Consider the following 25,177-nt stretch of genomic DNA (forward strand, 5'->3'; position numbering starts at 1 on the left):
CTCTCTCTTCTTCTTCCATCCAATCTGCAAGAGCGCGCTGTCCGTTACCAACAAACGGCCCTTAAATCGCGATATCAATTGCCAAAAAATCGTGTTCAACAAAGTGCAGCTTATCAAGCTGATAATGGCCAATAAAATGATATCAAACAGTCAAACGCGGGCTTCAGTGCATAAATCAGTGAATATTAGTGCAACTCCAGTGCCTCGAATATTTAGTGGTCCCAATAAAATGGCTACATGCGAAAGAGTGGTACCACTAAACATTAGACGAAAGCGGCGAAGAGACAGACATCGATAAACGAGTGTAGCAAAACGCAACACTGAAAAATGTTTGTAAACAGCTGCGTAGCTCCGCCAGGCCGCCAGAGGGCGCGCCAACTGCGCGTGGGCATTGCCAGAAAAAACAAATTGAAATGCTGCCCTGTGAAACGCCATATTTGATTCGACTGCCCTGCATTATAATACAAGAAATTAAAATTTTCGAGCGAAAACGCTGGCCCAGGCTTGCTAATCACTTGTCCTAACGTGTGAAATTCTCTCGTGAAAATGATTTAACACAGATAAAGTGATTCACGAGTGGAGTCCAGCAAAGCAACGTCGGACGTATCCAAACTCCCATCAACCCAGCCGAAGGTGTGTGTTTGTGTGTGCGTTTGTGTATGTGTGTGAAACGCATGAAAAATGGTCTGAAGAAATGTCACAGAAATTGTATAATAAACGTGGAATAAACGTTTCGCTTGCTAACTGCGCAGAGCCCACTATTATCCTGTACCATTGACATGGGACAAAAGATTGCTGTGTTTTCCGTGTGCGCTCGCCATGTGTTTATGTGTGTGTGGAAGGCCATCTTGTAGCGGAGACCATCATTAAAATATTGTGTCTACTCTCCGCTCTTTGTACTCTCTCTGCCAGTGCAGAGACCACAGACCCCATAAAATGGAGCAGTATCTAGTGCCGTTAGAGGAGCCCGTCTACTCGGATTTGCAGGTGGTGCAAGTGCCCCAAGAGGAGGTTGGGGTGAGTATTTAGAGTGCAGTCGGAAATCTTCGTGGCATTTATAAACTGGAATGCCATTTGTATCGCAGTCTCTGGTGCTCCAGGATGACCAGCAATTGGTGTTCAACGACCAGCAGCAGGTGGTGTATCAAACCACGGCGCCGGCCCAATACCAGCAGCCCCAACAGGCCACCGCTCCTGCCCACTATATAATCGGAGGGGATGATCTCGCCCAGCAGCAACAGCACCAGCAGCAGCAGCAAGTCGTGATGCATCATCAGCAGCACCAAGTGCAGCAAGTGCATTATCAGCAGCAGGAGGCACAACAACAACAACAACAGCAGCAGCAACAAATCCATTTGGAGCAGCAGCAGCAGCAATATGTGCAACATCAGCAGCAACAGCCCGCCATTCAGCATACCCAGCAGATTTATTACACCTCCGAGCAGGTCCTACAGCCTAATACTATTGTGCAGCATGCATCCATGCAGCAATTGCAGCAGCAGCAGCAACAGAAGAAGCAGCAACAGCAAGTCCTGCAGCAGCAACAACAACAACAGCAGCAATATCATGCGCCCGCCTATCAGCAACAGACGGCGCAATTGGTGCAAACGAGTGCCCAGCAACAGCAGCAGCAACTGTTGCAGAGTCCCCAACAGCATCAGCAGACGCAACAGCAGGCCCAGACATTGCACCTGCAGACATCCCCCGCCCAGCAGCAGCAACAACAGCAGCAGCAGCCGCAGGTCGTTTACCGCATGACCACCACACAGCAGCAGCAACGACCGCTTACTGTAAGAACCAACATATAGAATCCCAGAACCCCTAGAATCCCAAGAAACAAAAATTTTTAAGGTGCGAAATTCGCTTAAAGAAATCAATAGAAGTAGACGCCTAATGAATGATTTTTTAGTGATTTAAATATTTCTATATGTGTGCAATCAAGTTAACATTCTTCTCATTTGACATTTAATCCAGAACAATATGCATGTGATTGTCCAGCAGCAGCCCGTGCTTATCCAGGCGCAGCAGCACCAGGAGCTTATCATGCGCCAGGCCACGGCCATTCATCCGTACAATAATCGCGTTGTTTATACCACATCGCCTCAGCAGCAGCATGTGCTCCAGCAGCATGTGCAACAGCAGCATGTGCAGCAGCAGCAGCAGCAACAACAACAGCAGCAAATGCAACTTCAGGCCACAGCACAGACGGCACATCTCGTGCAGACCCGTGTGGTCCCACAGCAGACGCAAAATGTGGTCTACCAGCAGTTGCAAGTGCAGAAGGTGCCACAGCAGCAACAGACGCAACAACAACAGCAGCAACAGCAAGTGGTGCACACACAGCAGCCCCAACTGGTTGCCACATCGCAAGGAGGAGGCACACTCGTGCGGGCCGCCTTTCGTGGGAAAACCGCAAGAGGAGGAGCCGTTCTCACGCGCACAATGATTGCCACAAGTGGTGGACGACCCACGCTCAGTCCCACGACAATTGTGCGTCACGTGCGGCCCAGAGGTGCCGCCGGAACCGTCCAAGGCGGGATCGTAAGGAATATGCGTCCGCCGGGGGCACGGCCAGCGCGAGCCCAACTGGTGGTGCAAACCAGCTCTCCGGAGGGAAGCCAGACGATGCAGATCGTGACCCAGACGCAGATGACGAAGCATATAACCATTAGCGCGAATCTCGGCCAGCCGACGGTCCCAGGACAGCAGCTCCAGCAACGGCAAGTGTATCGCACCCACATGATCACCGACGGGAGCCAGCCACAGCATCAACAGCAACAGCAGCAACACCAACAGATGCTGATGATGCGGCAGTCGTCGCTGCGCTATCGGGCGCCCGTCTCCCTCACTTCGGCTGTGGCGGCGCCCGTTCCAGCCGCTGTTATAGCCACACCCGCGGCAGCAACCACGAGCAGCATGGGGATAGATATGGAGGAGCGCATCCAAGCGGCAGTGCTGAAGAAGGAGCAACAGAAGCCGCCCGCCAATCAGATGCCCATACAGCTGGCGCAGGGCACCAGCCTGACGACCTACTATCCAGGAGCCACCACGGCACAGGTCACCACGGAAGAGGAGCAACAGCAGCAACAGCAACAACAGTTGCAACAACAGCAGCAGCAGCATCAACAGCAGTTGCAGCAGCAACAATTGCAACAGCAGCAGCAGGTCCAGGCAGTGCGCACGGCGAGTGGAGCGAGCATGTCGCTGGCAGAGTTTAAGAAGCGCCAGACGATGACAGTGTCAACGGCCATACCCACATCCTTGGCGACTACTGGAGGCCTGACGCCCTTGAGGCCCATGACACCGGGAACTCTGGTGCGGGCCGCACCGAAGCTGATAGCCACGCAGTCGCCCACAGGAGGAGTCCTGCCGATTGGAACACGCATTATGCAGCCGCAAAGAGCTATAGCGCCACCGCCACCGACAGCGCCAGCCGCTGTCCCTGTAGTGCCACCACCCGCACCAGCAATTGCAGCACCATCTGCCTCCGTCGTGGACCCTGGCGATTCGCAATCCTCCTCGCAGTCCGGCTCATCCGTGCAGCAGACGTCGCACAACAATTATGAGATTCACTCGCAGCATGTGCTCAACAATCGGGCGGGTCAGGCGATACCCGAGAGGGATCGGAACAGCGCCAAGATGCTTGTGATACTCGCATCGGGCGAGCAGCGACTGATCACCTTCACCCTGCCCCGGGAGTCGTGTACGGTGCAAGATCTGTTGGAGCAGGTCAGCGTGCCGTTCGACAACACCACAACGATCCAGTGCGTCGAGCATCGCGGCGCCAATGTGGATTTTGTGGTAACTGTGGGCTTTTCCGTCAACGAATCTGCCAGCGAACTCATATCCCGAGCGGAGGAGAGTCTACAGATGAATCGCCAGCAAGAGAATGCCACCGCCAGTGCGGCACCAACGCAGCCCGCGCCCACAACTACAACAGCGTCGCCGGCGTACACCCAGGCCAATGCGGCGGCAGAACAGGCCAAGAGAGAGGCGGCCAGTGCAGCGGCACCGAATGGGGGCACCACCAACGGCACAGCCACGGGAGCAGGTGTCGTGTCGGTTGCCACCGAAGGACGCAAACTGATCGACGGCTACTATGCTGTGTGCAAGCAGTGCGGCTTCACGGGCATGGATCATGCCAAATGCGAGCGCTGCAAGCGCGTCTTTCTGGAGCCACCCAAACGCAAGTCTTACCTCACCAAGTCGAATGCCACCTCCTCCCCGGCATCATCCACCTCCAGCGAGACGGCCACGCCGGCGGAGAAACGGGAGCTGGCAGCGGCCGCACGTTACAACAAACAGATGAGCGGCGTGTCCTTTCCAACGGGTGCCAGAGGACGCGGTGGAATGGCCGCATTGCGGGGTCGAGCCCGTGGCGGCAGACGAGCGCCCGAGGCGGAACCTGTGGTATTGCTGAGCAGTGAAGATGAGGCGGACGGAGATGATACCACTGTCGATGGCAGTGCTAGTGTAAGTGTCAGCTACCTTTGTCTTAGATTTGCCTGCCATAACACTTTTTTCCTCATTTTGCAGCTGCCATCCCTGCACTCGAGCCACTACAGCCATTTCATGAATGGAAAAGTTCCTCTGCCCGCCGTGTCCTTTGCCTGCGAGTCCCTGCTGCCCGAGGTGGACGAAGTACCGCTGTACAGAGGTATGACCCTAATAATAATGTGCTATAAGCAAATAATTAGTATTGGGAGCGCATTTTCCGCCGCCTCGCATTCGTTTGTGGTGGTGTACATGCAGAGCAATGTTTGTTGTTTTTGTTTATGTAGTGTTTGTGTGTGTCGAAATTTCGTGCTGGCAATGCCATCGCACTATTTTTAGTTCTGTTATGTACCGCCAGGGGCGCTGCGCAGAGCGACACGCCATTTTCTGTGTCGGGTGTGAGAAAAAAAAGAGTAGGAGAAGAAGAAGCGAATGCGTGAAAACACATCGTTCTCCACAATTCTATAGCAATTTTTGTGAAATTGCTGGAAAAGTGTCGTTTCAATATAGTTTACTTCAAAATAACTGATTTCTTGACACGCCGCACTCTGCGCAATACGTGCAACCATGAATGACGAAGGTAATTACACAAATTGTGGGGAGAACGTGTGCGCAGGCATGAAATGAAAAAAAATGTGGCTTTACGATAGCAGAAGCACATGTGAAAAAGGGCAATAAATTAATGCTAAAATTAACATTTTCTCTTGCAGATTTTGTGCGCGGCGATGTTATGGACTTGACGGATGTGCCCGAGAGTGAACAATTCTCCACACCGATCACCTGTAGCTGTGTGCGTCTGATGCCCTATCGCTTCGATACAATTGAGCCGGTATGTGCCATGCACCCCTTCCCTCCCCTGTCTCGCGCAATGCATGAAATTTGTGGTCATATTTTTGTTGTTGTTCCAGGTCACATTCACTTCGAAGGGAATACGCATAAATGGCATACTGCAGGACGTGGACAAGAAGTTCACGCTAAACATCTACAAGCACGAGGTGATCAAGGTTATTGCACATTTCGGGAGCGCTGAGCAACCACAGACGCTTCTTACGCTCTACTTGCTCAAGACATGCGCACTGTATGTGAAAGCGCAGCTCTGTCTGCCCGATGATCAACCAAATGAACGTGAGTTACAGATTTTTGTACCCCTGCCCTGACTTGAATTCCATCTAACGAGATATATTCCGTTTCTTTGCCCCCCCCCGCAGAGACTGGCTTCAAGTCACAAACCTCGTTCCACACACGACGGCTCGTTCTGCTGTTCGATAGCATCTCCCTCACCGCCCGTGAGACCATCAAGACAATGTTCAGCTGCGTGGACGAGATCTCAGCCATAGATGCGGCCGATATATTCGATCGAATTGCCGACTCCGATCGCAAGGCATTGGACAAGTCCACACAGCCGGTGGTGCGGCAGCTACGTGCCGATGAGCAGGTAAATCTGCTGATGTATCCGCCCAGAGGCACGGGCAGCCTTTGCATACGCATGGAGGACTTTGTGTGCCTGACGAAGGAGTCCTACCTAAACGACATCATCATTGACTTTTACCTGTTGTGGCTGCGCAACACACTGATACCGGAGGCAACGCGAGAGCGTACGCATGTCTTTAGCACGTTCTTTTATAAGCGACTGACGACGCTGACGCGTCCCACCGACATGCGCCAGACAGCGGCCCAAAAGCGGCATGCCAGGGTCCAAAAATGGACCAAAGTTGTGGACATATTCGACAAGGACTTTATCATTGTGCCCATCAACGAGCAGTCGCATTGGTTCCTCGCCATCATCTGTTTCCCGAACCTCAAGGGCCCCGTCACCTACGACACCAATCAGCCCGTTGAGCCGCAGCACCTGAAGCGTGCGCGCGGCAAGAAGGTCTCCCTGCAGATTGGTAACACCACCATCACACCGTTGACAAAGAGGGGCGAGGGTGGAGCCCTGCCAGCGGCACTCAACTCGGAGATCTGCCGCCTAGGCGACGACGGCGAGAGTGAGCGTGACGAGGCCGAGGGCGATGACAGCGACATGGCCTCCGAGGACAGTGATAACTCGAATTCGGGCAAGGAACCAACTCCCTCCAAGGAACCACCGGTAGCCACACCCACGCCACAGGTTAGCAGCGGCCCAGCCAGGATTTGCGGTGCGGAAGAGGTGCCGGCGGTAAAGCAGCCCCTGATCCTCATCTTTGACTCGTTGGCCGGGGCATCGCGCAGTCGCGTGGTGGCCACGCTGCGGGATTACCTGACCTGCGAGTACAGGATCAAGAAGCCGGATGCGCAGGCGCACGTCTTCAACAAGGATAACATGCCCGGACACTGCGTCAAAGTGCCGCAACAGAACAACTTCACCGACTGCGGCCTCTATCTGCTGCAGTACGTCGAGCAGTTCTTTGCTGAGCCCATCAGAGACTACAGACTGCCCATCAAGCAGCTGACGAACTGGTTCGACTTCCTCACCGTCACCAAGAAGCGCGAGGACATTGCCAATCTCATCCAGAAGCTGATGGACGATACAAACAACCAACAGCGCCTGATCCTGCCGGTCATCGAGTTCCCCACCCTCAATGGCCAGCTGGTGGAGTATCCCGAGGAGACTGAGAGTGCCGAATTTGAGGAGGAGGAGGGTCACGAGGATGAGGAGCCCAATAGCGAAAGTGTAAGCACCCAGAAATTACATCAAAATGTAAGAAAATGTATCCTAATCTTGTATCATTCTCGCGCCCCATTAGCATGAGGAAAACAATGCGGTTTCTGAAATGGAAGTGGATCCCGTGGGCGATGATCTGCCCGTGGGCAAAACCACCACCGCAGTAGTCGTTAGCACCACCGCCACGACCGTGAACAGTGGCGTGACAATAGCAACGGCCAAGACCAAGCGATTCGTGCTGAAGCGTCCCCTGCAGAACGGCCTGGGCACCACTCTGACGAGCAATGGCAATGGAGAGATTCACAATGGGACTATAATGCTGCCACAGCTGGTGAGCACTACGACGGCGAGTGGAGCGCTTGGCGGAGCAGGGGCACACCTAGCGCAACGTGCCTGCAGCGGCAGCCTTAAGATACGCAAGATCGAGCCTTAGCATCGGGAGGATGTGCAACGCATCGAACTGCCGCCCGCCCCGCCGCGTATGATGCGGCTGATGTTGCCACAGCTGCAGCAGCAGCAGCACCAGCACCATTTGTAAATAAATATAAACATCGTAAAATAATTATCGTAATTCTCTTAATATGTACGAGCATCATTTGAGCCAACAACATTACTGTCGCCACTAAATGAAAGAAAAATGCAAAAATCGTTTAATAAAGACTACATTCGTATGTATAAAATACACCAGAAAGGAAACAATTGTATGTCTGTCCAGTTGTTCGTCCGTTGATTTATTCGTCTGGCAGCAGACGCAGGGGAGGCTTTCTAATACATCCACCCGACACGCGTCGCACACACTGCCACCCGCACCCGGACCGCCCTTGCTCAAACCAGTTTCGTGGCGGCGGCATGCCATGTAGCCTAGAACCGTCATGTAGTTGGCGGGGGATATACATGGTGAGACTCCCCGAGGCAGGGCGGTGGATCTGATTAAATGACTGATAAATTTGGCCCATGGCCGATCCTCGGCAGTGGGTGGAGTTTTATCTCCAATCCAACACCCATTGTTCGTTCGTGTCGCTGGAGTTTCTTTGATTAATGTGTAATTGACGGCCCTTCACAGCGCCCCGCGATACTTACCATGTAGTTACTCTAGAATACATGGCAGGCTACATGGCACGCGTACACACACCAACGCATGTCGACCCACATGAATGTGCATGCACACACACAGTCACACAATGATACATGATGCCATGTAGCTGAACAGGCTGAAAAGTAAGGTTATATTCACAGCTGGTTGTGGAGTAGGAGGGATGGTGAGAGGGTGAATTACAGTCGAAGAGGAGTGAGGAAGAACGGAATGGCAAGCGAAAAGGAAATTGGAGATATACGTATCGATGAATCGATTAGAGATGATGATATGGAAAAAGTTAAAATGTTGAATGCAGACATGGATCGGTTTTCATATTAATTATTTTAATTGTTCAAGAATTAAAGGAAATTATTTTCAGTAAAATTACTCAAATTCATGGATAATAATCCACAGATAGCCCGTTTAATTATGCTTAAATATCTCTATATCCACATGACCTGTCAGCTTAATTTGAATTCAGAATAATTTTAGGTTTGCAACAGCTGAATACATTTGAATGTTGTGTTTTGGGCACATTTTATATACATATTTACATCTCTCTGTATTATTCTGTTCAAAAGCGCGTAGGCCATCCCTATGCAAACGATAGGATCGGTCTGCCCTCGATAGGTATACAACTCTACGCCTCCACGAAAATTGTAGCAGCAATAAGAAGAAGCAAGCAGGCAGCAGTTGTAGCTAGAGTCAAACGATTGATAGTTGAACCATCGTTAGTTCTGAATGTTTTGAAAAAAAAAACAAACAACTATCGTAATAGTATCGGGCTCAAATAATTATTAAAAAACCATTGAAACCTTTTAGGAACTTGTCCATTGTAAAAATTAGATGCGACCTGTCGATTTGTCTACAAATTTGTCTTCGTATTTTAGAGCAGCCAATCCAAACATATCAATAGCGCAACAACTGTAGCTCGATACTATCATGATAGTCGCAAAACCGTCGATAGTAGCTGATAGCAGCAAAACATTGATACTATCGATAGTGCCCTCGATGGTTTGACACCACTAGTTGTAGCGCAAAAGAGAAAAATAGAAATTATTTGCGCCGCCTTCGGCCCACTGCAAATCGAATCAACGGGATTGAAAAATGTTAGCAAATATACTTTACTGTTCCAGTGCGTGTGCTTGTGTGCGATGTGTGTGTGCGTGTGCAGCTGCAGCTGTTGGGCAAATAATTAATAATTAAATGTAGATGGAGCACCTCTCTTGGCCTGTGTGTGCGAGTGTGTGTGTGTTTGAAAAAAGAAATTGGTGGAATTCGGCAGAGGGAGCAGGCAGCGAATGGGCGTCTCTAAAGTTAAATGACATTTTCGCACGTAACCTGCAGCGTTTGGGAAAAATATATATACATGTATTAATAAAAATAAATACACACTGGCCAGCATGCAAAACGCAGAAAAAGGCGCACCAGGCGCCGTCGTCGTCATCCCCCGCGCGCATGCCCGGAAAACGAATCGAAGTTGGAAATCCCTGCTGCTCGCATACCCCAGTATTGTGGCTAAAACGTCCGAGAGCTTCGTGAAATTAACAGCCTGAAAAACTGCGTGCAGCCATGTAAATTACATATTAATTAAAATAAAAAGAGTGCAGGCAGCGGCAGGAGAAACAGCAGGCGGAATAGTGACGATAGGAAGAGAGACGGCATACGAACGTGAAAAAGTGAGCGGCGCCGCTATTCGAGTGCAGCACACTCACCGTCTCACTCTGGCCTACGCAATCGTCGCTTCTTGGCTGTCTGTTTTGGTTTTCTCTTCTTGAAAATAAGCGCGCGAAAGGGTGCTCGTGTACTTTCTTTTGACCTACCACCCGACCCGCCCGCTCTCCCATAATTCGCGTGTGTGTGTGGGTGTATCGCAATGCATGATAAGTGATAAAGCCAGATGTTTGTGCATATATCTTGTAACTGTAACAACAGCAGCAGGCGCCGCAGCAAACAACGGCGCACGCACACACATGTTGCACACATTTATGTATATTTATACCCTATGCAGAGATAGTATGATGGTTTTGAAACGAACTTAAAGACTTCAAAGCGGAAGATGGAAATATCTAATATCTGTGACTTCATAGAGTAGAAATTGTATGCAAAGTAGACTGGAAAAAAGTTTATAAAAATCAATGACCATAAATTAACACAACCATAACGTTATCTCTCCGTAGGGTATCAACTCTTCGGCACCCGAAGTTTTCTTTACCGTTTCGTAGCTCTTTCTCCTTTGTTGCAACCTGAAACTAATTTGTTAACGCATCGATACGTTTGTTTTTTCTTGTTATCCATTCCCGCTAAATAAATCCATAGCCTGCCCGAATCGAGTAACCAAAGAGCTTCACATCAGAGGCCCTCGAGGGATTTATTTTAGTTATTTAAACATCTCGCAGTGAAGCAACGTTTCTAATAAGCAAGCATATATAAATGGTTTCTACTTTCATCGGCCTATTGGGTGAGTCCTACAGATTATGCACACATATATGATTGGAACACGCTGTAATAATTATTTCATTCTCCTGCAGACATTCAATCATGGTGGGAGATACCGTGTATTTCGCATTTCTGTTCATTGTTTAGTTCCGCCTTCGAATTACCCGATATAGACATCGAGGTAAGTGCTTGGATATATATCCCATATTTCAACATATCTAATACGACATATAAATGTTTGTAGGATCTTGAATCGGCGCTGCTCTCCGATGGTACCAGCGACGAGGATCAGGTTGCCCTAGTGCCCGAATTGATTGTGCGCCTCCTCAAGGGCTGCGATGCGCTCCAATCGGTAGCCAAGGAGATCACACACAGCAACTATCAGATGTTCTTGCGCCGCCTGTTGCGCCAACAGTGTCGTCTGCATCAAACAGAGAATCCCTTCGACACGGACATTGACTTTCAATCGCTGCCACCGCGCAAGCGCCTCCACATTCTGCACGCTCTGTGCCACTTTCGTCTGGAATCTGCCGATGTGCAGGTCATACTCAGCAATCTAGAGGCGGACAGCCTGCGCGTAGAGCCACTCGGCCACGACGCCAAAAATTCCGGATATTGGTATTTCTACGGCACTCGTTTGTATCGCGAGGACAAGGCCGTTGGCGGGGCCGCCGCAGCAGCAGCAGCAGCCGCAGCATCGGCTGGCGGTGCAGGCAGCAACTGCAATACCGTGTGGCAGGTTATCTGCTTCACCGAGGAGGACTGGCAGAACTTGGCGGCCAAATTCAAGACCTCAAAGAATGCCAAAGAGCGTGAACTCTTCCAAATACTCAACAAGAACTTTCTGCCCAAGCTGCCGCAGCTTTTCCGCGAGCGTGAACGTCTAAGGAGGAGAAAGTGAGTGCCAAAACCAAGATATATCCTTTAGAAATTGATTCTAAAAATGATTCTTGAATTTTATATTCAGACTCCTGCAAGTACGAAACTCGAGTCGCATTCGCAGCATCGCTGAGCTGAAGGCTCGCCAGGAGGAGGAGCGTCTGGAGAGGGAGCGCGAAATCGAACGGGAACGCCAGCGCGAGCAGAGAGAGCGAGAGTACAGAGAGCGCCAGAACGCACAGTGGGTGGCACCGTCATCACAGAACCAGAACCAGCGCACACGCAGACGGTTAGAACGCCCAGTATTATAAAGAAACAGAAGAAGCCTGGAGGACACGCACCAGAAACAGCAAACATCCAAAACATTATCTCTCTCATCTTTGATTTCGTTAATTGATCGTTGAGTTGCCTTTAATTTTCATTTTGTTAAGAAAATTATACGTTTTGCAATCAGAATTCATTCAAAACCATCCACATCTACGCGCTAGCCAACGGAAGACGACCCCGCAGAGGATGACAAGAGCAAGGATCAGCACTTAATTTGAGTTTTGCCCATCATTTAGTTTTGTATGTGGGAGATTTAATTGGAATTCCTTTTCAAAATACACTCTGTAAGCATGCTTTTTGATCTAATTATGATTTAAGTTAAGTTTTAGACCCATTTTTAAACACCATAACGCCATAAAGCCATAATCCAATAATCATGAGTGTAAAAACTAATCACCGAATCGATATTTAAGAGAGAATATCCTTCTAAACTGCTACTAAAATATGAATTTTCCCTATGTTTGCTCCTCTTCCCATTTAGCTCTCAATCAACATCGACGGCCAGCGGTATTTCCACATACGCAAGCTCCTTTCGACGTACCACAACCACTAATTCGAGCGAATTTCTGTGCCACAGGGAAACCTTCTGCCTCTCGCCAGAAAGTGACGAAGACACCGACACCGAAGAGGAGGAGGAAGAGGACGACGACGACGCCAAAACCAACGAAGCGGAACAGTCTTCGTCGCCAACAGAACAGCAAGAGCAGGAGAATCAATTAATTGCTGCATCAGCAACAGCCGACACAGATTTCCGAACGCCTCAAACACCGCCGCCGTCAGAATCGCAAACGCCAGCAGAATCAAAGAGCAAGGGCCATCATCACCACCACCACCATCATCATCACCATCACCACAAGAAGAAAAAGTCGGGCAAGAAGCAAAAGAAGCGTTCGCGGGAGCATCGTCACCATCGGAGGCGTCACAAGCATGCCTCAGAGGCAGAGGCAGACCAAGAAGACGACAACAACAACCAGCAGCAGCAGAGCGAGAACAGCAGCAGCAGCAACAGTGTGTCGCATAAGCGACGTCGTCGTCAGCAGCAGCAGCTACAACAGCAGCAAAGGGAACAGCGCACAGACGCTTCAGAAGAGCGACTGCATGCCCCATCTCTGAGTCCCGAGGACAAGGAGAACTTTTGTCGGCAGCTTCAGCTTTTGGACTCGAATTCGGCGGCCATTGCAGTGGCCACAAGCATAGCAGACCTGAGCATACCCTCGCCAGTGGCACATGAGAGCGACGCGGAGCAGCAGGAGGCGCAACCGCAGCATCAGCAGCAACCAGCAGAGCCCCCAGCTCGACCACGACAGTCGACGGCCGCTGCAAAGCGCGCACAACGGCAAATGGCGCCGGCGGCGAATGTAAAGCTGCCAGGCCGGCAAACCAACAATTCGCTCAGTTCGCTGACAGGCAACATTTTCATACCAGGCAGCGGTACAACACCACAACAACAGCAGCAGCAGCCGCAATCGCAGCAGCAACAACATCAGCAATCGCAGAGCAGCAGCAGCAACAGCAGCGGGTCCGGCGCCTCGGGATCTGCCAGCACTGTGCGCTCGAAGAAACAAAAGGCCGTGCTGAATAGCTCGACCGACAAAGAGACGACGGGCAACAAGAGCAAGAAGTCAATACCTTCATCGGCCTCATCATCGTCCAGCAAGGCGGAGCGGCACAGTGGTGCCTTCTCGGACAAGAGTGGCGATGAGTAAGTGATGAGCACCACGCAGTGGAGTGGAGTGGAGTCCCCACCATACGCCCCACCACACGAAGATCCTACTAATTTTAGAGCATAAGCGTATCATTTAATTCAAGCTTAATGCTGTTACTTAATGCTAGACATGGGGATTATGTGGGGACTCTGGCCCCCCCTCCATAATGCTGCTTTCATTATCTTTATTTCATTTTGGTTTTGGATTGTAAAATTCTTAAGTATTTAGTATTTATTTAGTTCCATTGTCAGCACCTTTACATATGACAATATTAGCGTATCCTTTCACTTATGGAACAAATGCACATCCGACTGGCAATTCATTTGCTGTTCCTGCACAAATTGTATCCTTTCGCTTATGGGAATTTTCAGTTAATGGGCCCAAAATCGCTTGCATGTTGTATATTTTCTTTTGTTGGTACTCCTTTCATTATGTAATAAAATACTCACCCATCAAATTGTATATAATGTGATCTCAATTGATTAACATATATTTATCATTCGTTTGTTGTAAACTTTTGTACCTACCTCAACCACTGAACCACCACCAACAACAACAACAACAACATTCCGACTGTTCATCACAAAACCAACCAAAAAACAAAATGTACGATAAATGTAGCCATGTAAATAGTAGCAAACGTAGCACTACCAAAACCACCATCACAGCCACCACCACCACCAACAACAACAACAACAATAGCAGCAGCCTTAACAACAACAATCATAAGCAGCACCACAATCATAATGGAAAGAATAATAACCACTCGACGGCGTCAGGAGGAGTAGGAGTAGGAGCATCGTATGGAACCCATAATAACCAACAGAATAACAATCACACAAACACAACCACCACAACCTCCTCTGTTACATCCCACTATCAGTACCCGTACCAACCTACAACCACTAATCATAGTAATAAACATAAATCCAAGACGCACCACCACCACAACCACCACTCCCTAACAACACATCCATTCACCTCAATCACAAACCACACAACAAAATCAAACAACAATTCAACGTACAACCCCTCCAATCATGCGAATATTCTTAGCTTCACCGAAACGGAGGAAGTGCTACAAATTGGAATGCACAAGGTGCTCGTCTATGTGAAGAATCATCGGGATGCTTGGCCATTTATGGATCCCGTTGAGGAGGATATAGCACCGCGATATTATTCCATTATTAGGAGGTGAGTGAAACAACATTGTATATATGTGTTTTGGTACCCCTTTTAAATACCTCATTTTTGCAGACCCATGGATCTACTGAAAATGGAGGATAAACTGGACAGCGGAGAGTATCACAAATTTGGTGAATTTCGTAATGATTTTCGCTTGATTGTCAACAATTGTCGGCTGTACAATGGTCACAATAATGGTAGAGCCCTCCCATCCCTCGATAGAATATCCTTAATAATTTTCATTTAATAATTGTTTTACTCCTTTTTAGAATACACGGAAATGGTGAACAATCTGCAGGATGCCTTTGAGAAGGCCACCAAAAAGTACTTTGACAATCTGTCGGACGACGAGGATGATGACCCGAATTTAAGTTATCCTGCTGCCGATTCCAAAATGAATGTTTTCCGCGAAAAGTACTTCAGCAAGAAGGCCAAGGAAGAGGAGGGCAAGGATGCGGCTGGGAATGCTTTACGTCCGGATAGCAGCGCCGATGAAGAGGAGCCGCTCAGTGCCATGGAAGAGCCATTGGCGGAGGCGGCAGCATTAGCAGCGGCCACTGCACAGAGGGCCCAAAAGCGCAAGCGCAAGGAGAAGGATAAGCGGCGTAAAAAGAAGACCAAAACCAAGGCGGATCGCAGCGGTGGGCATCAGGAGGACATGGACACGGACGAGGAGGAGTTTGAGCCCGAAAAAGAAGCAACGCCGCCTCCGCCGCCGCCACCAGCACCACCTCCAGCCACCTCCAAAAAAAGCAAAGCTGGCAAAGTAATCAAAGAAAAGGAGAAGGAAAAGGAAGAAAGAAAAGGAGCCTCCAGTTGCCGTCAAACGCGGACGAAAGGGCAAAGGCGAGAAGGCCACAGCAAAGGCGGGCGGCAAAACACAGCAAAAGACCAAAAAGGGTGGCAAAAAGTCCGCACCCGAAACGGAGTCGGACCTAAGCGATCCTCGCGAGGACGAGGACTCCAGCGATGACGAGCAGTTGGCCTTGGCCAAGGCCAAGTCTCTGATGAAGCCCTCCGCCCGCACGATAGCGGCCCAAAAGAAGAAATCCGTGCCGGCCGAATCAAAAGTGAAGACACCGACGCCCGTGAAGCGTCCGGTGAAGGGCAAGAAGTGCGGCAGAAAGGCCGCCAAGGCAGAGGAAGAGACGACGGAGCTGGATAGCGATCATTCGGATGTGGATGTTAAGAAGCAGCTTCTGCCACCCACTGCAGCTGCAGCTCTCGCAGAGTCCGCCGCAGAGTTGGAGGAGGATGAGGATGATGACGACAACGAGGCCGATGAGGATGAGGATGGATCGCGTTCGCGTAGCATGTCACCCTTTAAGGTTGATCTCCACAAGAAATACTCAAAAAGTGCCCTTAACGATGATCTCTCCGAGCTGCTGACGACGGTGAAAAAGGTACCCACCGCAGAGACCACGAAACTCAGTGCAAAGCACGAGGACGAGGACAAGGATGAGGAGGAGCAGCACAACACCCGTCGCGTGTCCCTAAGCAGCAGTCGTTCGAGCTCCACAGAACGTCGTGCCTCGCCAGTCGCCACCAAGCGAGGGAAGAAGGCAGCGGGAGAGAGCTCCTCGCCATCCAAAAAGGAGAAGGAAAAGGAGAAAAAGAGCAAGGAAAAGGATAAGGAAAAGGATAAAGATAAAGGACGAAGTGGGAAACACAAGAAGGCAAGCAAAGAAGAGTCTGCCGCTGCTGCTGCTGCCGCTGCAGAGCAGGCGGAACTGGAGATGCTCCTACCTTTTATGGACAAGTACGATGTGATCAAGTATCGACGCAGTCGCGCGGCTCAAAGTGGTTCCTCCGCCTCCAATTCGATTGCTCCATCCGAGGACTCCAAATCGGCCAGCACCAAGGGCAGTCGCGAGAGCAAGAAGGCCGCCTCCAAGCGCGAAAAGTCACCAGAGCCGCCAGTGGAGCACAAACGTGGCCGAAAGAGCAAAGAGCAGAAGCGTTCGAAGGACGCCGAGAAGCTGGAGAAAACCGAGAAATCGGAGAAAACCTCGTCGAAGCCTGCCAAGGTAGAGGCGGAAAAGCATCCGGAAAAGTCGAAGAAAGCGGAGATACCAAAAACCACAGTGGAGAAACCACCCAAAGAGAAGTCCCCAGCTCCGGCAAAAGCGTCGACAGTTTCTGTAAAGCCTTCAACCTCCAAAGCGTCGGCTGTAAAGGTGTCGCCCCCAAAGGCGGCAGCTTCTAAGGCATCTCCGATCAAACCAACAGCCACGGCGACCAAATCTGAGGCAACAAAAGAGCCTCCTGCCTCCAGCACGGCTTCTGCAGCTTCTACAGCTGTTGCTACTGCTGCTGCTGCTGCTGCTCCAAGCAGCTGCAAAGTGAAGGAAACACCAGCAAAAGCAGCGGCCAAGAAGCGTGCGGCCAAGGAAATGCCGCCACCACCAAAGCCTGCAGAGAAATCCGGAGATAAGGGAGCCAAGAAGGGTGCCAACAAAAAGGGAGCCCAGAAGGGCGGCGGATCAACGACAAACAGCACCACGAACCTCGAAGCCCTCGATGTGGAAACAGAGCAGACCCTCAAGGACATCAATAGATGGCTGGAGCACACGCCACGCTTCACGGAATTCAGTTCCGCCAGCAATTCCCCCAACTCACGATACAATCTCCTGGACGACTTTGACTCGGCTCTGGGTGGCAGCAAACTGGAGGCAGCGGACTTTCGGCGACCGGTGGCCCTAGCGGCGCCCAAAGTCGAGCTGGTCCCCAACAAATTGGCCGAAGCGTTGAACGAACTGGTGACCGATGGTCCCCCCAAGGAGGGGGGGCCCAAATCCGAAGCGGAATCGGCAGCACCCACGGCCAGCAGTGTGAGCAGCAGCTGTGGCACACCGCCGCATTCAATGCACTCGAGCAACTCCATTGGCAGCACCTCAGCGACGGCGGCCTCCAGTTCCAATTGCTCCAACACCTCGATGCCCACACCCTTGCCGGTGGCAGTGACGCCCACACCAACGACGCCTACTCCACCTCCAGTACTGCCGGTAATTTCGAAGCCCAAGGAGCCTTCGACCACGCAGTTGCTGTTGAATCCCCCGCCGCCGCCACACGTGAAGCAGCAGTTGGCCAAGGAGGCCAAGCGGAAGAGCCTCAAGGAGAAGCAGGCGGCCACGGCACAGGCGCAGCAGGTGAAGGCCAAGGGGAATGTGATGCGTACGATTGAACGGCTGCAGCCGGGCAAGGCCAAGGGCAATCTCATCCAGAATGTGGCTGCCGGGAAGGCAGAGGAGAGCGCAGACACCACACTCAATCAGGTGGCCACCAAGACCAAGGAACTGAAGAATGCCCTCATCACGGAGACCACCGATGGGGCACCGAAACTGAGTCTGGGAACTGTGATCAAAACTCAAGATTTTACGCTGGGCAAGACGTTCGACGAGCTGGCGGGCTCGGGGACGGGAAAGAAGACAACGGATGAGGCCGACAGCAGCCCCACCGAGGAGAATAAATCGGATGAGTCGTCGGTGAGTCCCAAGACCGGCAGCAAGGATCTGGCGCCCAAACCTTTTGAGGCTCTCCTAGAGCTGAGCAAACTGGCCAAGGGATCCTCAGAAGCATCCGCCAAGGCAGCGGAGGCGGCCGGGCAGAAGGAGAAGCCGAATCTGAGCGCCTGGCTGAAGGCCTTTGGCGGTCCGAAGGTGAGCAAAAAGTCCGACGAAGAGGAGAAGCAGCATACGCCAGGATCAGGTGGAGATATGCCTGGGGAATCCAACAAGGTGGCGCCACCAGAGCACTCTCCCGCGGGTGATAACTTTTCGCTGCCCACGGTGATGCGTCAGCGAAAGCCCAGCACAGGAAGCACCAACTCGGAGAGGAGCTCCTTCAGCCAGGATCCCGACTCTCCGCGGATAGCCATCGATGAGCGCTACGGAGCGTATGCCGCGGGCTCGTACACCTCGCCGATAGGCGCCTCCCCGATTGGGGCCTCGCCAATTATGGTGTCGCCCAAGCCCAACGATGACATGGGGAAGCCGGCGTCGCCTTATCCCCTGAATGGTGCGATCAAGGTGGGCTTCTACCAGGACACCACCACCAAGAGCAGTCCCGACAAGAGCTGCAGTCCGCGGGAGATGAACTCCCCCTATCCGCAGTACTCGCAGCACATCTACTCCTCCGCCTCCTCGCCGAATGTGTCGACGCCGGATCTGAGCGGGACATCGCCGTATGGCGGCGGTAATAGCTACAATCCCTCGGGATCGGAGGCCTCCAAGACGCCAGCGTACTCGTCAACATCTCCGCTGCCGATCTACGATCAGTACAAGCAGCCACGCTCGCAGGAATCGGACTACAATTCCTCGATGAGTCCGAGCACCCCCAATCCCCATTCGCCCTACCAGCAGCCCCAGAGTTCGCCCTATACGACGCCCCAGCAGACGCAACCGTCGCCGTATCATGGCCAATCGCCGTACCACCAGCAGCAGCACTCACCATATCATCCGCAGGCGGGACAACAGCAGCAGGGCGGCTCACAATCCTCGCACAGTCCGGCTGCGCACCAGCAAGCGCACAGTCCGATGCAGGGCAGCGTGGGATCGCCCGCCTCCTCGGCAGCCACTCAGCCGCCAACGCCGCTGGCACAGTCTCCGGCAGAGCAACAACATTCGCCGTATCAACAGCCCGTGCTTTCGCCCTACCAGCAGCAGCAGCAACAACAGGTGGTGCAACCTCCTGTGATTGGTGTAGCACCTGCCGTACAGCCAACCACAAGCGCAGTGGCACCGACAGGTGAGTGCATGAATGGAGTTCATTGTGGGGAAAGTGGACTTAAATCTTTTTTTGCTTTTCTTTTTTAGCTCTGGGAAACAATGGCTATGGATCCGCCCTCGATGGCTACCAGCAGCAGCAAAGATCGTTGTATAATCCTGCAACTTTGATCAACCCTCTGCCCACTGCTGCGGCAGCTGTGTCGTCGGCGGCTTCTATTGCGAAGCCGAACAATGAATGGAGTCTGAATCGGAGTCTGTTGCCTCCGAGCATTACAAACAACGTTAATCAGCAGGCAACGCAACAGCAGCAGCAACAACAATTGCAGGGAGCGCCGCAGCAGCAGCAACAATTACAGGGCAACACTCAGCAATTGCAGACGACCGCGCAGCAACAGCAGCAACAATTGCAAGCAGCCTCGCAACAACAAGTCCTGGGACTGCAACAGCAAATGAAACCAAAATATCCAACCTACGCGCAATATCAATCCACTAATGCGGCAGCCAGTGCTGCAGCAGCTGCCGATGCAGTGGACACGCAACAGCAACAGCAGCAGCAACAACAGAAGATTGTTCCCCCAACTTATGGCAGCGACATGGCTACATTTATGCAGCAAATTCAGCAGCCGCCAAAGACAGAGACTCTCATCAATCCGTTGAAGAGACCCGGGGAGGAGTTGGGTATTTCAGCGGATTTCAGTGGAAATGCAGCAAATAAAATGCCGAAAATAGATGAAACAGCGTCACAGCAGCAGCAACAAACGTCGGCACAGATGCAACAGCAGCAACAACAGACGCCAGCACAGATGCAACAGCAGCAACAACAGACGCCAGCGCAGATGCAGCAGCAGCAACAACAGACACCACCACAGATGCAGCAACAGACTCCGCCTCAAATGCAACAGCAGACGCCACCACAGATGCAGCAGCAACAGCAGACGCCAGCACAGATGCAGCAACAGCAGACGCCATCACAGATGCAGCAGCAGCAAACGCCAGCACAAATGCCGCCACAGATGCAACAGCAGGTCCAGAACCATCCGCAATCTCTCTTGACCAAGCAGCAGCAAATGTTTAATAGCTTCCTGGGTTCCGTGACATTTGGCAAACCATTGGGCAACATTGCGCCAGACAAGGCCTTTGAGATGTACAATCGAGCGGCAGCCATGGGATTCCCAAAGGATTTTGGCAAGGACAACAGCTGCCAGCTGCAGCAGCAGCAACAACAGCAGCAGCAACAACAACAAGCAGCGCAACAGGCGAGCAGCAACAAGCAGCAGACGAATCAGCAACAAACGCAGCAGCCACACTTGACGCAGCTGCAGTCGCCGCATAATCAAAACTACCAGCAACAACAGCAGCAGCAGGCTCAAAAGCTGCCACTGCAACAACAGCAGCAGCAGCAGCACAACTACCAGCAACAACAGCAGTTGAATCACAATTATACGACACAGCACCAGCAGCAGGCGACGGCGGATAAACCACCAGCCACACAGGCCGCTGGGGCAGCCGTCAGCGATGCGAGCAACATGATGCACCTTCCCTCGACCGCGCACCAGCATCATCTCAGCCAGACGCACCATTTGGCGGCATACAATAAGCCCACGCCGCCACCACCGCAGACCTACAACAATCCACTGATGCACAGCCTTACAGAGTCGATGTTGGGCTATCCCGGAAACTATTTCGACAAGGCGATGCCGCCGGCGGCTCACATGTTCAGTGCATCGAGTGCGGCGGCCACAGCGTACGGTAATCCCGCACAGCAACTGCCTGGCAACTATGTGCCCGGCAGCAACAATCCCGCGCAACAACAGCAACAGCAGCATCAGGCTCCTGTGGCAGCGGCACCCGTGGAGGTCAAGGCACCGGCAAAGCGTGGCAGGAAGAAGAAGGCAGCTACCATTGCTGCGGAGGCAGCGGCTGCGGCAGCTAAACAGCAGCAGCAACAGGTGCAACAGCAACAAGTGCAGCAGCAGCAACAGGCGGCTGCCGCTCAGCAGGCGGCGCAGCAGCAAGCGCAACAACAGGCGGCGCAACAACATCAGCAGACAATGGCGCAATACAACATGCCACAGGCGACAGCAGCAACCGCCTCCTCGGCAACCAACAGTCAGCTGCAAGCGCACGCCCAGGTGCTACACCAGGGATTCCAGCTCTATGCAGGACTCAAATCGGGAGGCGTCTCCTCGCCGTCAGTCAGCGCTGCGGCTACTCCCACGGCTGGAGGAGCGAATGGCAGCAATCAAACGGCAGCAGATGCCGCTGCGATTTCCCTGAAGACCTCCACAGGTGGCATGGTTCCGGGCAGTGCCTTCAACTTTGCGCCCACACCCGCAGCACTCGGCCTCTATGGCGACCAGTCGGCAGCTGCGGCTGCCAGCAGCTACTTGGACCAGTTTCGCGATGCACCCAATCCCTACTACATGCCACCGGCTCCAGCGCACAGCGGAGCGGGAGCGAATGCGGCAGGGAATGGAGCGGACAAGACTCAGAATCCACTGAACACGGCAGCTGGATCGTATCCCTTCCTGGCGGCAGCACATCCTTCCACACGAGCGGCGGCCGCAGCGGCGGCATATCCCTTCGCGGATCCAAATTCTCAGCTCTATCAGCAGTATCTGCGACGCGATGACTTCCACACGCGGATGATCTTCAATCAGAGCCTGCTCGGGGGACCAGCGGCGGCGGCAGCAGCTGCCGGCTATGGCCAACCGCCACCTCCGCCGTCCGCCTATCGATCCGCGACGCTGGGCATGCCCAAGCCTTATGATATTAACAGGCAATCATGGTTTTAGCAGTACGCCAGTGCCGCCAACGTGGATCTCCAAGGGGACGACATAACGGGGGCGGCAACTGGATCAGCAACAGCGGCAGCAACGGCCACAGGAGCTGCCACATCAGCGGCAGCAGGAGCAACACAGCTATGAGATTGAGAAGAGATTTAACAGCATTGTAGAACGGTTTCAAAACAGGCAGTCAATTCATTGTGTGCTGCGAAAGAGGTCTGGGGCGTGATTGTTTCTAAATGATATTGTTTGATATTTAAGACTCGAATTCCACTGCCCAAAAAACCCTATGTACTGGATTTCATGATCCCCTATCTCTCCCCTGTCCATATCCTTTGTGCAATTTTTCCGTTTAGTTTTGACTACAGTTGCGCCCTGGACCGAATCGAATCGAACCCTTGACGAACCACGCCCCCCAATTAGCCAGTTAGTTGGTCTTTTAGTTAGTATTTAGTACTCGTTCTAAGCCTTTTCTTTATGACAATTAACTCGTACTAGGCGTAGCTCTAATTAGGCCTTTAATTTTATTTAATTGAACTTAATTGGTTTTAAATGCTTAACAAACAAAATGATAATGATGGCAGAACCAAGCGAGGAGGAGGAGGATTGAAATTCAAAGAATACCCCGACTATAATTAGTTTTTAGTTTATTTCCACAGAATTTACGATTAAACGTGTAAATTATAAATATTATTATTGATTACTTACGTACTACAATTACAATGACTATTATCGAAGCAGAAAGGAAGGATGATCTGATCGTGCAGCGTGCCGGCAATTTGTTGAAATATTTATTAATCCTAAAACTAAGAAAACAAAATGAAATGAACCGCAGAAGCAGCAGCAGCAGGCACACACCAGAACTACTATATATCTTAAAGGACACACATACACACACCCTTTTAGTTTGTAGAAAGCCAAGCAAAACATGTATAAAATTTTGTTAAATATGCTAAGTAACCCGTACGCTCTAAAGCCTACCGCCCGCCCCCCCCACAAATAAACCAATTCAAAACAGAGCTGCTCCCATCTAATATATTGTGTAACATTCCGCCACAAAAAAGGAAAGCCCTCAGCACTCATCCACCCCATCCAAACAACAAAACCAAAAACCCAATACTCTCGACCATTTTTGCTGTACATACAAAAGAAAAACTGGTAAAAACATTTCTCGTTTTTACCACATCTCAAAATTGTAGCTTTAAACGGTGTAAAAGAAAAACATTGATTGATTCGAAATTAGATGAAAAATTGATGGAAAATTTATGAAATATTGAAAAGTGTCTTAGTCGCTATTAAAAATTATAACGAAAACCGAGTGGGAAATCACAAGAAAAGTAAGAGCATAAAACCGAAAGAGCCCTTAATTATATGAATATAAAATATATATAGAATCGCCCCTCCCACTCCCCGTAATCGATTAAGTTGTTAAAGCTTTCGTTTTTCAAAGTTAAATTTTAAATTTTCATTATGGATACAAAAAATAGTTTATAAAAAAAAAAACAGCAACAAATCGAAGATTAAAGAAGAAGCGGAGAAGGAAAAGCGGTACCTAGAGCATAAAAGAGCAGAAACAAACATATTTAAAGAACCACATGCTAAAAAAATATTATATTAGTAATGAATAAATATATACATACATTATATATATACATATATATATTATATACTATATGCCGTACGTGCTGCAATGTGTGGCACAGTAAAATGCGAGTACATAAATCTAAATGTATGTATAAACAAACAACACACAGCAAACAAACACACAACAAAGGTAAATTACAATAAAGAATTCTATTGCATATTGTACGATGAAAAGGCGAAGAAACTTTTTAGACACATAAGTGAAGGCAACAATTTCGCTGATTTACGGAATAGTAATTATTATGCAATCTGAAAGCTCAATGCACGGCGGCACGCGTTCATTTGCATACAATTGTCGGGGAGTGCGGCAGAGTCCGTAGTCCGGACTCCGGTGCGGTGCCCTTCACCAGCTCTCCCTCTGGCATTTTCAATTCCCAGACACAGATTGCAGACAGACAACAGCTGCCAGCTGTGCTGTGCTGTGCTACAAGTGTAAGCACAAGTATTTATTATACGATATACATCTATCATCTGGTCAGGTCTTCTAGAACGAAGCACGATCTTGAAAACGAAACGTGTGGCTAATGCTTGGTGCCATTTACTAGAGGCCTCACTCGTGTGCTTTCGAATCGCTGAAAGCAATTGATCAGCCTTAATTATCATCTGCTACTAAAGTACTTGTAAAATGTACATATCATATATGTCTTGGCTTTCGCTTTAGATTCATTTAGAGCGAGATATTTAAAGAATCTCTGGCATGGAATGGACTTGGCGAAGGCAATAAAATACCTTTGCGGACAGAGAGCTAACTGGATGACGTGTTCCAAAACATGGGGTTAAGGAAAAACACCCAATTATATTTAATATGGTGCTAATTAAATATAAAAATTGTATAGCCAAAAACGCTGTGCGTGACTAACACTCGCCTGGGGACTGGTTCTAAACCTCTTCTTTGGTTCATATTGGGTTTTCCAGCAATTAATGGAGCTGCTATTACATTGGTTTTTCAACACCTATACGCTCGTATTATTACTCTATATTAAAGATAGTATTTGAGTCATGGCTCCAAGTGATTAATGACCTGACATTTGGCTTGTGGTACGCGAGTAAATGAAATTTTCATCCGGTTCTGGTTGCCAGCGATTGAGGTTTTTTATTTATAACAATTATTGTGCATGTTAATTGGTTTATTCACCAGCAGAGCACCAATATCCAATCGAAGGAAAGGAGCTTTAAAATATATGGAAATTAAAGCAAACACAACGCACCCAAAAAAAAAAAAACAAAAAAAAACCGGCACAAATATTTAAATTTAAATACGCATAATAAAT

The 25,177-nt window shown here is 50.4% G+C and overlaps 2 protein-coding genes across 5 annotated transcripts; both read left to right on the forward strand.

The window, feature by feature from the left end:
• The first annotated feature begins 18 nt into the window (after window positions 1-18).
• Window positions 19-7,681, forward strand: LOC111069497. Of its 4 annotated transcripts, none has more exons than XM_022359585.2 (9): window positions 19-633; window positions 913-1,017; window positions 1,086-1,790; window positions 1,975-4,473; window positions 4,537-4,657; window positions 5,205-5,323; window positions 5,403-5,619; window positions 5,703-7,147; window positions 7,221-7,681. In XM_022359585.2, exons 2-9 carry the CDS (start codon window positions 937-939, stop codon window positions 7,569-7,571), a joined length of 5,538 nt encoding a protein of 1,845 aa, XP_022215277.2. In that variant the 5' UTR covers window positions 19-633; window positions 913-936; the 3' UTR covers window positions 7,572-7,681. The 4 variants fall into 4 exon arrangements, with proteins under 4 accessions (XP_022215277.2, XP_022215276.2, XP_022215275.2 ...); XM_022359584.2 differs by having other exon boundaries at window positions 918-1,017; XM_022359583.2 differs by having other exon boundaries at window positions 19-1,017.
• Window positions 7,682-9,223: 1,542 nt separating this feature from the next.
• Window positions 9,224-24,056, forward strand: LOC111069492 (protein PRRC2C). Its single transcript, XM_041595111.1, is given in 11 exon segments — window positions 9,224-9,322; window positions 10,533-10,674; window positions 10,745-10,833; window positions 10,897-11,549; window positions 11,620-11,820; window positions 12,340-13,560; window positions 14,621-14,758; window positions 14,822-14,946; window positions 15,019-15,544; window positions 15,546-19,495; window positions 19,564-24,056. Coding segments are annotated over 10 exon segments (9,771 nt in total). The 5' UTR covers window positions 9,224-9,322; window positions 10,533-10,646; the 3' UTR covers window positions 22,404-24,056.
• The last annotated feature ends 1,121 nt before the right edge of the window (window positions 24,057-25,177 follow it).

The sequence above is a fragment of the Drosophila obscura genome, unplaced genomic scaffold (assembly GCF_018151105.1).
Source record: "Drosophila obscura isolate BZ-5 IFL unplaced genomic scaffold, ASM1815110v1 contig_1, whole genome shotgun sequence".
Lineage (NCBI taxonomy): Eukaryota > Metazoa > Arthropoda > Insecta > Diptera > Drosophilidae > Drosophila > Drosophila obscura.

Bases quoted from the DNA above. Each gene is read 5' to 3' on its own strand.
- LOC111069497 (XM_022359583.2), top strand. From the start codon at position 937: ATGGAGCAGTATCTAGTGCCGTTAGAGGAGCCCGTCTACTCGGATTTG. The intron at 1,018-1,085 runs GTGAGTATTTAG...TTTGTATCGCAG, and splicing joins TGCCCCAAGAGGAGGTTGGG to TCTCTGGTGCTCCAGGATGA. The intron at 4,474-4,536 runs GTAAGTGTCAGC...CTCATTTTGCAG, and splicing joins CTGTCGATGGCAGTGCTAGT to CTGCCATCCCTGCACTCGAG.